The sequence below is a fragment of the Gymnodraco acuticeps genome, unplaced genomic scaffold (assembly GCF_902827175.1).
Source record: "Gymnodraco acuticeps unplaced genomic scaffold, fGymAcu1.1, whole genome shotgun sequence".
NCBI lineage: Eukaryota > Metazoa > Chordata > Actinopteri > Perciformes > Bathydraconidae > Gymnodraco > Gymnodraco acuticeps.
Genome location: NW_022992289.1, coordinates 740,876 through 757,655, shown reverse-complemented (window position 1 = coordinate 757,655; position 16,780 = coordinate 740,876). Strand labels below are relative to the sequence as shown.

At 40.4% G+C, this 16,780-nt stretch overlaps 1 protein-coding gene across 1 annotated transcript in view; it reads right to left on the bottom strand.

Annotated features, from left to right (window-relative positions):
* The window catches only part of pigk (phosphatidylinositol glycan anchor biosynthesis, class K), a 40,513-nt gene extending 23,789 nt beyond the window's left edge, over positions 1-16,724 (bottom strand). Inside the window, exons 1-9 of the mRNA XM_034207728.1 lie at positions 16,566-16,724; positions 16,325-16,378; positions 16,117-16,208; positions 15,010-15,145; positions 13,980-14,091; positions 11,460-11,556; positions 9,283-9,400; positions 8,056-8,166; positions 4,298-4,470 (exon numbers count right to left, since the gene is read on the bottom strand). Of these exons, the coding sequence (XP_034063619.1) occupies positions 4,298-4,470; positions 8,056-8,166; positions 9,283-9,400; positions 11,460-11,556; positions 13,980-14,091; positions 15,010-15,145; positions 16,117-16,208; positions 16,325-16,378; positions 16,566-16,631 (959 nt within the window). The 5' untranslated portion in view covers positions 16,632-16,724. The remainder of the gene's footprint in view (positions 1-4,297; positions 4,471-8,055; positions 8,167-9,282; positions 9,401-11,459; positions 11,557-13,979; positions 14,092-15,009; positions 15,146-16,116; positions 16,209-16,324; positions 16,379-16,565) is intronic.
* Positions 16,725-16,780: the final 56 nt, after the last annotated feature.

Genomic DNA, 16,780 nt, shown 5'->3' with positions numbered 1-16,780 from the left:
TCTGGCGATTTACTCGGAAGGCTCCCAACAGCTTCTACTGAAGCTCCATGAGCCGGTCCCCAATTCCGGAGACTTCCGGCCGGGGACTCCGGGTGGCAGTATACGTGGTGAAGTGGTTTGCGGCCTGCCAGTAAACCCAAAGCAGAAGAAGAAGTGACGTCAGCGGCTTCATTTGCCTAATCCACCCCCAGGAACTCATTGCGGTGTGAACCTGAACGCGATCTGCTTTAGTTCATCAGAACTAAAAGAGTTCTCATGAACTATTGTAGGAAAAGTACTTGGTGTGAACGCGAAAATAATGAAAATAATCGTGGGGTCCATTCAAATGTCCTCTGCATCAAGAGCAATTCACTTTAATGGAAGAGCTTGTTCTGAGGCAGAAGCGGCCGTTTAGAAAATGTGTGGGAGGAGAAGAGAGGATAAGGGAGGGATGAGTGAGCAACAGAAAAGAAAAAGACTTACACACTTTGACACGCATGTACCCATCTTCTCTAAATATCCTGCTGCACTCGTCGGAGAGGCTGCACTATATTTAAGAACAGCTTTTTACAGAAGACATCTGTGATATTTTCTCCCTGGGAACACACAGCTCACTACAATCCATGTTCAGGTCTTTCGGAAACGCTATTATGTAATTTAACCTGTGGTGCCGGACACAGGTCTCATAATGATCAATTTCCGTGATTGCTTTTTTGACACGATCCAGATAGTGAAAAAAAATAGTTGAACCAAGCCCAGTCTGGATTTAGAAACACATTTATATTAGAGGTTTTTATTTTAGGGGGAGGTTGGATGATGTCTGTAAGTAGAGCTGCAACAAATCCTTATTTATGCTACTGTAAATCTGTTATTTTGCCTAATTAACCGATAACCTATAAAGTGCAAATAAATGTTGATTTAAACCCTGAGGAGATACATTTGAATGTGCCTGTAACAAGATATCCAGTTCTATATAATAAAGAAAAGCAGCAAGTCTCTGAGAAGCTGGATTCTGTATTAATGGTTCATTTATTTCGACTTGATCCAATCAATACTCCGTTAATAGTCCCAGTACCAATTTCCTACTGTAAATCTGGTCTTTCCCATCATTTAAGCATCTAGAGAGAGACACTTGTTTTTCTGTGTTTCTGTGCATCAAGCTGGATTTTCTGTAACCAAGAAAAAATAAGGGGGAAAACATATATGTTACATACAAGACCCTGCAAGAATACTAAAGAGCTACTGTATTTCTATTTTGTACGTGATCGTGCCGTGGATAACATGCCTTTGTTTAGCCTTCTGTTATTTTGTGTGGCAAGCTGCACATGTTTACACTGGCAATACAGTCACCTTGAAACTATCCCATTTCTATTACAATACATGACACAATTTGATAATCATACTGGTGATTCAAATCATGTTTTTATTCTCTGTAAAACATCCTTGTATACCTAACCTCCTTTAACAATTTGCCAGAGAATATTCCATCACCCAACTCACAATGGAATATTAATCTCACCAACATGTTAGAGGGGACCTATTGTGCTTTTTTAAGCATGCCTGAATCCATTGGACTCCTTGTATAACATAAAGACATCACTATGTAACACTCGTACTTCTATTGGCCAGCACTCCAACACATTGTAGGTTAAGGGGCGGGACATCTCTAATGGCGCTTTTCCACTGCAGGACCAAGCACGGCTTAGGCCTTGGTAGGCTAGGCTCACTTTATGCTGCATTTCCATTACAGTTTAGTAGCTGGAGCAGTAACTATAGTAACGCAGTGTAGGCGGAGCGACCCTGCGTAAAACTGCCGTGACGTCATCTTCAATGCGAACCACAAAACCAAAACATCAGCCGTTAGCAGTTAGCACTCAGAGCTCACAGCTCCTCATATCTGTTCAGAAACTAGACACAAGTACAAACCACAGACTGTCTGTGTCATGGCGAATACAGTCGCTGGTTTATTTACGTCTGTATAGGCCGTTGTTGTGAGTGTGGACGAAGCATATATAACGTTAGCGATCCGATCTCCATTCTGAAAACACGCATTTTAAAAGGCTTTTCGCCTGCTGTCTGTCTGCAGACTTGTATCAGTATGTTATTACTTCGGCATCATTTTGAAACGTGTATTACAATTAAATCACGGTAAAATGTGTTCATTTTGTTGTAGTTGTAGCCCCCTTGCCAGCGATTCTCTCTGACCATTCAGCAGTCGAGAGTGTTTACGTGACTAGTTTAGCATATTCAGCCCGGTTGTTGGCCCGGTAAGAACCTCGATTTTGCGGGGCCAGAAAAAAGTTGAAAAAGTAGCCCTGAGCCGGAACTACCTCTAGTGGAAAAGCAAAAAAATACGGGCCGGGTTTGGTAAGGCACGCTTAAACCGTGCCGCAGTGGAAAAGCGCCATAAGCGGTTGACCAATCACAACAGAGCCAACCAGCAAACCAATCAGAGCAGACTGATTTTGATGGTGAAAAGAGGAGCTGCAGCACAGGCAGTATGGCATTAAAGCATCAAAACATGTCACAGTACAGGCATGACAATTAGCATACAAGTGTCCCCTTTAACAAAAAACTTGTGACAGAAAGTGCTGTAAGCCTCCTTAACATCTTTAAACTTTTTACGATAGTGTTTTCTATCATCCCTAAAAGTAGAAAGACGCCGCTAGTGCTTTGCTGCATCAGTAAACTGAGCTCCGTTAAACATCAAATGAATGGGGATTGCTGGTTCTTACATCAGAATGGTAGATGCAACGTCTCTCTAGGACTGAATGAGGGCAACAGGCAGCTCGATACACCGCTGCTGTGTTTCTTTGTTGTATGAGATCAGCAGACCTAGAGTCAGGCTCTAATCAATAATAAACTAATAGGGGAAGTTGTGTGCAATGACTAACTAGCCTAGAGCCAAAACAGCTGATGACTAAAATCAGTTTGGCAATTACCTCTTAATTACTAATTAGCAGCCAACCACATGAGGTCCTTTCACTATAACACCTCCCAGTGGTTCAATTAAATCCCATCTTAATGGAATTAATAGAATAGTGAGTGTAATAAAGTTTTAATTTCCATCACATCTGTTTGTAGAGCACTATAATCTATTCCTTACCTTCAGCCTAATGAGCCAAAATAAGGAGGAGTGATTGTATTTTGGTGCATTAGCTGAGCGTTTCCAAAAACTCCAGGGGATTAGTGGGTCTGGGAACTAATATGAGAAAGTTACCAATATTTCACACAGAGGAGTTTGACAGCTCTCTACAGACATCTAGTGGCTGAATATATTTCTCACATCATGTCTCGACTTGATGCAATGAGAGAATGAACTGAATTCAATTTGGATGGATTCGGTCAAATTCCTCACAGGGTGGCGCCACATTCAACCAATCAGAAGCACCGCTGCTCACTCAGTGCCACTGATGAAGAGTTACTGATTTATAGACTACACAGGCTGTCCAATTATGATCCTCACTTTGTTGCGAAAGTGCAGGAACTGATTATAAGTACCAACTGATTATAAGTACCATCTGATTGAGCTGTATTAACCTCATACAACCTGGTCAACCGTAGCAGGTCTTAAATCACCTACAGGGTAGTCATAGCAACTCACGTCATTAGTAGAGAAGTCAATATAGCTAATAAGAGACCGAAGAGAAATCAAAGGTCTAGTAGGTTGAGAAACAAACGTAAAACGAATGTTGCCCGCAGCACTTCAATTAAAGCAAAGAGACCTCAATTCACGTGTTTATACATAAAGGTTGTCCACTATCCACCTTGAATATCACTTCCCTTTAGAGGTATGGGGAACACAAGGGTTCATACGGATTAGTTTCTATTATATATTCTATTGCTGAATATGTTTTATCTTTAAAATATTATTTGTTTAGTCTTGTTAGTTGATTTGGGTCGACTTACACAACGTAAATACACTTGTAAAAAAGATTAAAACAAAATAAATAATGATTTCATTATCTTTGAACCACTTGTAAAACAGAGCAAACTTATACCACCGATAATGGAACAACTATATAAACAGAACATTATCAGGCGGTGAGAAATTACATTGAGAATTTGTCAAAGAGAGGGGTTATAATAAAAACAAAATAGGTTTAGGTATAGACGTATTGATCGAGCCTTGGGAGTGGCCGATTGCTTCAGATGGCGTCCAATAAATTAAGTTAACGTTTTAAAGACCCAGCTAATAAAGTCATTGTCATTATGTATTTTTCTATCTCCCTTGCCATACATATTATAATCATTGCCATATTGAAAAACAAATTAAGTTTAGATCAAACACTTCACAAATGAAAATAACTCTGCTTACCTCAGCTCCACCTGTTGGATGGGGTCGGTCAAGTTGATGGTTTCCATGGTGATCTCGATTTTGCGCACGCTGCCAAAGAAATCAGTGATGAGGACACTTCCTGGGTCCCTCAGGAAGAGGTCAGTACGGTGGCCCGGAGTGGACACACACTGACTCTTGGGACACACTTTGAACTGGGGAAAAAACACAAGCAGAAATATTAAAGTTTTCTTCAAGTTTGTATCTTCTTGGTCGAATGCACTTATTGTAAGTCGCTTTGGATAAAAGCGTCAGCTAAATGCAATGTAATGTAATGGTGTGTCACCACTTGTGGGTTAATCCTCTCAAGTGTGTGATTCATCAGTGTTTTGTCTGACTGGTCTCTTCATTTTAAATGAAATGAAAAAATAAAATCATTAAACCGAGGTTAGCGTTTTCTCTATCAGACAAACGAGAATTGGAAAACACATAATTGGAGGAGGATTTTGTTGAGAAGGTGGAGGCAATTTCTGATTCATCAAAGGGCAAGCCTCTGCAGACTGGATTAAAAACAACAACAGAGGGCTCTTCCGGGAAATCCATAATATCGATCCTTAAATCCACAAAATAGCTGGAGAACAAAGAGTGCATCTCCAGAAAAAGGAAGATTGGAGAGAATAATAAGCGTTAGTCAGAGAGCATTGATTTAGCTGGCGCTGAGTGCAGGGAGAGGATTTCAGGGGAGTTGATTGTAACTCCTGGTGAGGAGGCAGTGGATCTCTGCAGGACTGTGGAAGATAAAAAGGGCGGCCATGGCCTGAAGCAGCGTGTTCTCCCATCACCTCCGTCATGTGTGAAAGGCCAAAAACCCTAAACACAGTATCAGACATTCTGCTTCAAGTGCTGTGTGACTTTCATCTCCTTTAGGACCACAAACAGCAGGCAGAGGAGGAAGAGGAGGGAAACTGGCTCAATGTTTTCACATGAACTGCATTTACCTGCCACAGTCACACAAAGTGGATCCTGCATCCTCTGTTAAATCTGCCACAATTATTTTCTAAATATTAACTTATTTCAGTTAACCAATACATCCTTAACAACAAAAGGAACACTCCATTTTCTCAGGACTTAAATTGACTGACTGCAGAAAGGAGCAATTTCCATAGACCCCCATGTTAAAATGCCCAACTTTACAGCAGAAAAAAACATGTTTCTACCCCTGGATGCAATAAATATTATTATCGATATAGTTAGATTCCACCTTCATGATTATGAATCTGTGAGTGAATTGTTTTCCAACACGACCCTTTTATTAATATTAGGTCTTAAAGTTTTCGCATAAATTAGGGCGTGGTCACTTTGATGGACACGTACATGCCTCACTGTCAGCTAACAGCAACTTGTCCACTCTGCTAGGCTACAAAGTTAGTTAGTCATAGTACTGTACTTGACCCTTTAGCTTTAGCCGTGTTCGTGGTGATTGTGCCTTTTAGGGAATATTGTTACAAATACCAGACAATTAAAATGTCGTGCTGTGCGCTTGAATGTACTAACAGAACTTCCAAGAAGTCTAAAATGATAATATTATACATGTTAACCCCGTTCGCAGGTGTTTGTGTGCTTGGTAGCTTAGCTTGCTACTTATTAGCCAGCTAAGGACGTAACCCTTCATACATACATTTTAGTTTATGATTCAGCCTTGGGTAAGACTTTTATAGTCTATGGTTATGACGCCCATAATGCTAAACGGGAGCAAATGTTAATAGGGGACCCAATTAGCAGGGGGCTAGCTCCAGCCGGCGTCCCGGAGCACTGCGTCAGGCCGTTGTGTCCTTGGGCAAGACACTTCACCCGGATTTGCTCCTGTGGGTAATGTCCACAGTACATGTATGATATCAATGTGTACTTGTAAAAGCGCCTCGATGACTTTGAGGCGTGAAGATGGACGGTGTGGCGCAGTGCGCTGTGCAATGATCATCAGATCAAGGGGTGAAACCCGCCGCTGCTGCGTCTGTAAAGCCGTTGTGTCCTTGGGCAAGACACTTCACCTGAACTTGCTCCTGTGGGTATTGTCCACAGTGACCATTGCATGTATAAAAAATATGTGTAATGTGTATTTGTAAAAGCGCTTTGAGCATCTGGAAAAGCGCTATAATAAATGTAAGGAATTATTATTATTAGCCCACTGCGGCTCCGTTAGGTCCGGGCGGTGGAGTCCGTCGTTATAACTGGAGATCAAGGAATGCAGCGAAACGCAAACTTGGTTCGCTTGCTGTAGTATTAGCTAAATAAATTATGTTTAATAAGGCTTATTAAGCTGAACATCGCCATAATTGTTCTGCTATGTATCGGTACTTATTTTCTTAACGTGTGAATGACAAGCATTAATAACAAAATATAGCTAATTCTCTTGCAGATTGTCTCATTTGATTATGAATGTAACGTTTATATAGGGGAACTACACTGTAAGCAGTAACTTGGTATGCATGTATTTCATGTTAGCTTAGCTTCTTAGCCTGAGCTAGCTCTGTTTACTTCCAGTTCGGAGGCAGCAGGTCCCGCCTCGGCTCCGCCTCTTTGCCCTTATTTGGAGCAGGCGGGATTAGACTCTGACGTCACAGTCGAGCCGTTAGTGGCCGACTCCGCCTACTAAGGGCTTCTCGGCAACTCTGCAGAATCCTATGGGTGACGTCACGGACACTACGTCCATTTATATATAACAGTCTATGGTCAGTACTGCTACTGACCATGCTACAGATGTTAGTGCAAAATCTACAGCTTCTCTACCACAACCATCAGCAACAAGTGGACATGGAGAACTACATGAACTACATGTTGCTAAATCCACCGCGGAGAATAAACAGAAGGGCAACCAGGCAACCATGGCAACCATGCTCGGGGGGTCTTCTTCGCTGCTTTTGGTGTATTTTGTGGCGGAAGTACAGCGCCATTTACAGGCCCGGCATATGTACTACAGCGTCTCCAGCGGGTCGAGCGGTCTTGTGTGGACAGACACGTTTCTTGAGCCGATACCGTGTGGACGGAAGACTTTTTTTATATCGAATTTGGTTATTTTAAGGGCTTCTCGGCAACTCTGCAGAATCCTATGGGTGACGTCACGGACACTACGTCCATTTATATATAACAGTCTATGGTCAGTACTGCTACTGACCATGCTACAGATGTTAGTGCAAAATCTACAGCTTCTCTACCACAACCATCAGCAACAAGTGGACATGGAGAACTACATGAACTACATGTTGCTAAATCCACCGCGGAGAATAAACAGAAGGGCAACCAGGCAACCATGGCAACCATGCTCGGGGGGTCTTCTTCGCTGCTTTTGGTGTATTTTGTGGCGGAAGTACAGCGCCATTTACAGGCCCGGCATATGTACTACAGCGTCTCCAGCGGGTCGAGCGGTCTTGTGTGGACAGACACGTTTCTTGAGCCGATACCGTGTGGACGGAAGACTTTTTTTATATCGAATTTGGTTATTTTTCGTTTTTCGTCTCCGTGTAGATGCAGCCTTAGTTTACCAATTAGACTGAATGTTTAATCAGTGTGTCGACACCTGGAGAAAATGCTGATCTGATATCTTCATAAGTGTGCATGGTTCACAAGTGGTGAATTGCTTAGTCGATTAGTAAATATCACTTATCAAATTGAATACTTTTGGTTTTCGACTGTAAGTTTACAAAACACTTGAAAATATTGAATGAATAGAAAATGCGAATCAACCCAAATGTCTGCTCTACGGTACGTTTGTTCTCTCTGACATTAGTTAAAGTCACACTCACCAAGTCGTTCATGTTGGATTTGCTTGCAGGGTGGATGTCTTCCAGGAACTCCAGCAGGTAGAAGGTGTAGCGGTCCATCAGATGGACTCCGATGGCCAAATCTGGCTGATGCTGTGGGAGGACAAAAAGAAAAAACATTTGTATATTCATTGTCTAACAACACTTTAGGTGATTGGATGCGTTTTTTACTTTTGGCTCAGAAATCCTTCTTTGCCCAATACTGGGAACAAGATTATATTTCCTTTGGATGAGCAAATAAATCCCAGTCATGTCTCATCCACCACAAATAACTCTTTACCCTCAGGATACATCAGGACTAAAACATGCCACTTTGTTTTAATGTGCGAAAAAAGTGTTATGGATTGACGTCGTGTGTAATTATGTACTTTCGAAGTCCGATAAGCGAAGTTTGGCATTGTGAATGAATACGCTGTATGATCACTGCAGATCAAATATAAGTACTCCTCACAACTGCACTTCATTTTAATGTATGGTATGAATTAAATAACTCGCTAGTGCTGGCAGTCGGCCATATTGACTGACTTCCAACACCTTCAACTACACTGTGGTATTGCAGATATGGGTGTAAAATATTTGATATTCAAAATGAAATAACCTTAATTCATTCATTCATTGTCAACAACATTTTTTTAATGCACTTTCACATTTAATTAAACATAATTTGCTTCACTTCCATGTTGTGCTACATTCCTGATTATGTACAGATCAAAATAAGAAGTTTGTTATTCACCTGAAATCAGTGCATTTTTATTTTGCCTTTCTTATCTACGCTGTAAATTACTCTTCTACACTGAACTGCATACAAAACATTCACGAAGGTTTTCCAAAACCACGCTTTTTGGTTAGATAATCATGTTAGTTGAATTGTAAGAAAGCCAACATTGTAATGGTTGATGTGTTTGATTGTGCAGCAGAGGGCAGCACATACAGACATCTCAACACACACTTAACGGGTCATAACAAATTATTCAGAAGGATTCATTTTTGTTTATAAAGTATTTTTGGAAAGATATGACTAATTGTGCCTTTAGCAAAGCAATTCTTTACACTTGAGATTGTATTAAGGGGAGAGTGTGTATGAACACGTTGCTCTGTCCTAGTCTTGAGTTGCAATGTGTTATGAAACCACGCTGCTTATTAGAAAACCTGACAAACTGATGGATGATTTTTAATGTAATGTTAATCGTGTGAGGGCAGGTAACTCACCGACAGAGAGTCCTCTCCGACCTGACTGCTGGCCAGAGCCATGAGGTTTGGGGAGTAAAACCGCTCGTACATGGAGGCGCCCTGACAGGTGTCAATGATGAAGAGCAGCTCGTTATACCTGGAGACACACACACACACACACACACACACACACACACACACACACACACACACAGGATCATTTACATTCTCAAACAGGACTGATGAGAAATAACACAGTTGGCATATCTCTCATCCATTTGCTCCAATAAAAAAAAAAACCTGGCACTACACAAACCTCCAAAACCATCTTACATAATGCAGTTGCCATGGTAACCAAGAAAAAACCAACACACCAACCATGTATACATCACTTCAGGGGACATTACATTGACTTAGATGCATTTCCTGGAGACTTATCCTACCCTTAACACACACACACACACACACACACACACACACACACACACAGCACAACACACACACCACACACACACACCACACACACACCACACACACACACACACACACACACACACACACACACACCCACACACACACACAGCACACACACACACACACACCACACACTCAGCACACACACACACACACACACACACACACACACCCACACAGCACACACACAGCTACACACACACCACACACACACACACACACACACACACACACACACACACACACACACACACACACACCACACACACACCACACACACACACACACACACACACACACACACACACACACACAGCCTTTCCTTCATAAGAGGTTTTGTAATCATTTGTATTATGGTTATTCACTTGCTGTTCATGTGATGCTTTCATTAGTCTAAAAGGTTGGGCTTCTAGGGAGGAGAATATACAGACAGCGGATCTAGATTAAAAACACAACAATAAGCGGATTATTGTAACTATCTATTGTCGGGATTTTTGTGAATATCATCGCATTAGTGACGCGAAGAGAGAAGAGAGAAGTAGAGCCTGATTAAAACAAAAACAGGAAATAAAAACTCAGTTATCCTTCATGTATGCTTAATGATTTATGATGATGGCAGGTGAGATGAAACTCATTTGAATTTCTCCACCTAAGGAATGTACTCATTCATCAGGAAGTTAATTGCAAACTAAATATATCGAACGCAGTGGCGAACCGTCAGGGCCTTCAAGGTATTCACATCTGGAACACTCAGATAAAACAAACAAAAAATCAATTTAATTATATAAATACAATTTAATAAAATGTATATTAAATGAGAATCGTATCTGTGTTGTTGATCTGTAATATTACAGTGTTACGTTGATTTGTTTGTCCTTCTCCGACCATGCACTACGCATGTCAGTGGTTTTGTGTTAGAAAAGAAAGCAACCAATCAGATCTTGTTCTGGGTCTCTGGGTAGAATATCCTTCAACAAGGTATTCTACATCCTTGATAGAATGCCCTGGCCGTTGCACTGAATGAGAGCGTACGTTTGAACTGACAGTTTGATCAACCAATCATATATTGATTTGTAGCCAATGGGCGTGTTCTTCCAGAGTTCCCCTCGGTTCCAGAGTATTCTAGAAGGCCCGCTAGTTAACTGGCTCGAGGCAGAGGATCTAGGGGTTTCTGTGTCTACAGAAGGTCCAGTTGTGATAGACACGGTTCGCCACTGATCGAACGTAATGATAAGTAAACATCTTGAAAAGTTCTGTTTCACAATATTAATGTTGCAGTGACATGGAGCTGCACGTATTTCACCAATACGTTACTGTTTCCGAATGAAGTCTACTGGAGGTATTTAAAAACAATATTTTTGAGCTCGAGTTAAATTACTCCTGAAAATCTACACCTTCTAGCACCAAAACATTGACAAACACAATGCATTTAAACACTGATTAATAATCAAGGTAGTGTATGAGCAAAGTCTGTGACACTGTAAAATGTGTATTTTGTATAGAGCCCTGCATTTCAAGAAAATATTACTACTTATAAAGCAGCCAATCTCTTCCTGAGTCGCTCCTAAAGACGAGATATATATATAACATGTCATTAAATGAGTGTTGACTTGCTTCCTAGATAATTGGCCCTCAGGGGAATTAAGGAAATTGTGAAGAGGACTTACAACAGAGGGAACACAGTGTTCGATGTTTCCGCACGAGGCCCATCACACTTTTATGTGATTTTCCGCTTTATTTACCTTCTCTTCTGCCACATCTGCTCAAAGGCGTCGGCCAGCTCCACGTTGCTGATCTCCTCAGAGTCCTGGAACTTCAGAAAGCCGTTTCCACCATGGCCTGTTAGACAAACACATATTATTCATTCCTCTCTGATTCATATTGCTAAAAATAGAAGATAAAGAATAGAAAATAACAAGCTGAAAATAAAACCGGCTGGCAGCTGTGGGGGAGAAACAACTGAAACTCTCCTGCATGCAGCCACAGATTAATAATGTAAAGAAATAAAAACAGACTCTTTCAAACATATATCTATAAAAACAAATCTCAAGAGTTTAGAAACACGACTCACATGATGTGACATGCCTTTTAAGGGGTAGATAATCCTCAGTGTTGCGAATATTGAATTTTCAGCTCCCGTATTGTAAGAACCTTTCCGTCGAACAACTTAATAGTGTCAACTTCTTAATGATTTTACCTTCTGGACCAACTTAATTGCTTTGTGGATGGTTTAATTAAAGGTAGGGTAGGTAAGAATGGAGAAACCAGCTCGAGTGCGCTAGAATTTGAAAATACACAACGGAAAAAAAATCTGCCCCTTCCTTCAGACTTCCTTACAGAGCCCCTCCTCCAACACACACGAACGCGCACATGACCAATGAGGGCACGAGATAAGTTTGTGCACGGATGGAAGGCTGACAGGCAGGTAGGCCATCCAGTTACTTTAGCCGGGCCGGCTCAGATGATTGGTCGTGCTTTTTACAGCGCCACGGCTTCCAGAGATGAGATTTTTGAATGTATTTATTGTCAAAGCATTTCATGTATTCATTGCTATCGGGATGTTAAGAGCATTCCATGGAATATAACAAAGTGTTTCTGAAGTGAATGACCTACCCAGCTTTAACCATCGATGCAGTAAAGATCGAACACAGACAACCTGAACTCATGTTAATATACTGTATTTCATAGCAGCAAACACGATGTGAACTAACACAGTTCTGTCGAAAAACTATTTGAAGCTTTACTGAAATGTAAATTAGAGGAGGTGCTATACCTCACCTGAAAAACAAATCTTTAATATAATCATAACACTGAATTAACTGATATTAACCTTAACCCGCGAGAAACAATTAGGGTTAGAAAAACGACAACATATGCCATATATTTAATGAGTGTTGCTGCTATGAGTCTGTCATCTACTAAAGGTATAAATTAATTAAAGACAAACTACATGAAGATCTGGAAAGTTTGGTTACATTATATACTGATCAATACCTGGCTATAATATAATGCTCTGCGCCGGCATGTACTGTTGGGGGTCTCTCTCTCTGTTTTTATATTTAATTGTACTGCTAAGACTGTTACTACTATATATTTCTCACATCTGTGAATCTGATGAGCTACGATTCTTTATATATCTTAAGTTGAAATCTTCACTGAAGACACTTCTCTCTGGCCTTCTAGTCAGAGCTGAGCATGACACCTGACATTTCTCTGTGTTTTGTCTTTATATTTCTGCTGTAAATTTGTGTCCTTTCTGTCTTTTTGTTATTATGTTATTGTAGTGTGCTTTTCTTACATGGACAGCACTTTGGCTTGCCCAAAAATCGTTTTTAAATGTGATTTATAAAAACAACTTGATTTAAGTTGTTATTTTATTGTATGTCTGTATTGTATTTGTATGTTCAGGACCCTAGACTAGAGGCCCACTCGCATGCTTCTTAAGGAAATCCCCTGAATAAGCTACAAACTACCTACATGTACTTTACTGACAACCATAAGGAGTTCTTTCTCACATCCCTCTCTGAAACATTGTAGTTTCTCTTTAGCTAAAGCAGGGTTGTAGACACTGTAAAAGGAATATTTACACTTCTTTAACCATAACAGCTGATTGAGCATTACATCATAATTAAATATAGAGAGTAGGGCTGCATGATATATCGTGTCTTGACGATAATCGCGATATACGCATGCGCGATATTCACATCGCAGGACGTGCGATTTTTTTATTTTATTTTCTTTAGGACGTGCGATATTAAGTAGGCAAATTAACTCAAACACGTCATGTTACAATTATTTTGCTGCTTGCTACAAAAGGAAAACTCGCGCGGCTCTCATGTCCGCAGGGATACTTGAGTGAGTGACATGCTGGCTCTGCATGCACAGCAAACCACCAATCACAACCAAACCTCCAAAGCAAACGGACCCGGAGATTAAAGGTAAAAGTAGTTTCATGTGTTTCTCCAGGGCAGTTCGGCGCTGCTAACCGAGCTAGCTCAGCTTGTTGCTCTGATAACTTAAGATCCAGACGTCCGTGACTAAAATCCTTCATCCGGTTAAATATAGTTAAAAAAATACCAATTGTATTGCATTAAAGTTCAAGAAAGGATGGTTTGCGGACAAAAAACTGTATTTTCTTCAATTCCTGTATGTTTTCATATCGCAGGGGGGGAAAAATCGCAATGTGAGTTTTTTCCAATATCGTGCAGCCCTAGTAGAGAGTGTCAGTGGAGTTTGAGAGGGTGGATCTGTCCTTTAGTTACCTGTCAGATATATGAGGATGTTGCTCCGGTCGTCAGAGAGGAGGCGTTTGGAGCGAGGCGTGCTGGGCGGCAGCCGGCCCGTCAAAACACGCAGGAAGTTCTCCACGGTCACCTGAGGAGGATACAGATACAATATTCATGCATGAGTCAGAGGTGATATATTATGTAATGTGCGTCTTCTAATTCAACACACATCCAATGAGGCTTTGTATAACAGTGAGCAGTGACACACACATTTAAAAACTGGACACCTGCATCAGTGGGGTCAGTATAAGGTAACTGCTCTATCTTTTAATTAAACTGTGAAAATCAACCTTGTATTATTTTCTTCTTTGTTCCCCCTCTTGATATTTTATCTGCTTTTCTTGCCTGTAATTACCGTTTGACAGCAAACATTGATCGGTCGCGCGGTATTTGTTCATATTTAAAGGACACGAAGCAGGGTAAATAATCAAAAACAAACTGTGATAAAGAGTCGATACGCTACAGGGAACTCTGCCTTGTGGCAACAAACACAACACCTAGAGGCGACTCTATTGGAGAACGCAAATTATATAAAATAATTTCCGGCCCAAACGAAGGAGCAAACACTGGACTCACAGTGTTGACATTAACACCCTCCAGTTCCTGACTGCACCTGTATAATATTTACCTACAAGTGATATTATATATCAGTATTTAGTTACTATAAAGCTGGTTAAACACTACATGGATACATCCACCTTGCATTCGGCAAGATTTGGAAGTCAAACATTTCAGATTTTAAACTTTTTATGAATGTCATAAAATAGAAAACATATGCAAACATGTACTAACTGTGCCTGATGTTTAAAAGAGAATATGTCGGTTAAAACTCTCGCCAAAGGGGTAAGAATATATTTCAAACAAATGTATGAATTTTGAGATGTGGAGTAATCTGGTTTTTTAGCCTTCGAGAGACAGACATGTGCTATTAGACTTCGAAACAGATTGTAAAAAGGGGAACTGGCTTGCTTGTGTGAATAACCTTCTGACTGCAATGCAAACAGACCTCATATCCTCTGTAGTCCACCTCCACGTCGTCACCGTACACGTTCAGCTCCATGTTCTTGTGGCTGAACACGGTGGCAGGCTTGGGGTTTCTGTGGTTACAAGCCATGTCATCAGCCAGCATGAGAACTATGTGGCTGGAGAACGAGAAAACAACAGAGACCATTAAACATGACGACATTAGAAAACAAGGTAATGCTGCATTTGTCCTAAACACAGGTTCAGTGTGTCGTTAAATAACATTTGTGTACTGATCAATTTAATCAGGTTTGGTTTTCAGATGCTTTTTATAAAAAGAGACTTTTTTCACATACACACAAAGGATGATATATTGAATGCCTGTCTGTCTCTAAATAATATAATTTATTTAATGTCTACTTGGGTGGAAGTTTAAATAATAAATCAGGCAAGCAGTTAGTTAAACAAATATTATGCCTCACAACAGTTCATATCATGAATTAATATCTGTGGCTTGGATCTTCTGAGACATTATGCAGTTAAGAATACTGATGGCACTTGTGATGAAGTATGTCTTAAATACATTTTCAGTTGGCAGAAGCTCAAGATTTTAAATGACAGAATAAAGGATGAGGCTTCTGCCAGGATACTCGTCACTTTCTTACTTTTTAAAAGTATGATCGAATGTCTTTTAGTGCTTGCCAACTTTTTAGCTTGCCATGTATACAATCATAGAAAGTGTATTTCTACAGTTTAGCTGACCATGCCAGGCAGGAAGAGGAAAGTGAAACATTTGTCATAGTAGTATTTTACACTGATTAAAAAAATGTCTTGACTTACAGCGAGATACAATGGTTGTGAGGATTTCTTATAAATATACAGTGTCATTTCAGAGAGGCTCAAATGGGAGTCCAGAACTGTACCTAAGTATTTACATTGTTGCACATTTTCAAAATGTTGGCCATAGTGTTGTGATCGATTATCATTTTTATAGCTCATTAATCTGATGGTTGTTTTGATGAGTGTTTAGATTAATAGACTAATCATCTAAATCTGTCTCTGTTCTAGATAACCACAAGATCACGGTTACGTATCCAAAGATATGATATGAAATTAGACATTTTCAATACAGAAATGTTATTAAAGTTACCTGTCAGGAATGCCCAGCCTCTTAACACTCCTGTAGACGGATAAAGTGTTTGCCACATGACGGTAGTTGAACCAGAATCTGGATGTACACACCTGAGCATCAAACAAATAAGAAAAGCAGATTTCACAAACATGTTTCCGCTGCTGCCATCATTAATGCAGAAAGTCAATTAGCTACAAATGAAATGTTTAAATCAATCAATACTCACCAGAACAGCCCAGTTGTTTGTATGACCACTGCTAAAGAACTGCCCTGCGTTTTCCTAAGAAATGTAGGGGAAATTAATAAATAATTGTATTAGTTTCGTCTCATACGAGCAATCAGACTCACAACATCTAGCATGACAGCAGAGAGAGCTAACATGGGAACGGCGTTTCAGGTGAAATTCAACCTAAAACAAACTAATTTGCGGGATAATAATAGCTGCATGTGAAATAATACAGACTCACCTCGATGTTGATGCTGTTTCCTGATGAATAGGTGACAAATAAGCTGAATAAAGTGAGTATTTTCATTGTGCAGCCCTGTTAGCTGTGGGCATCAAGGAAGTGAAAACCGGCGACTCAGCCCAGTAAGTGCTTCCGGTAGAACTCCTTTCAAAAATAAAAGCGCAGGCATGGAGCATGTGGAAGGAGAAAGAAATATATGCATTATTTTACTGAAA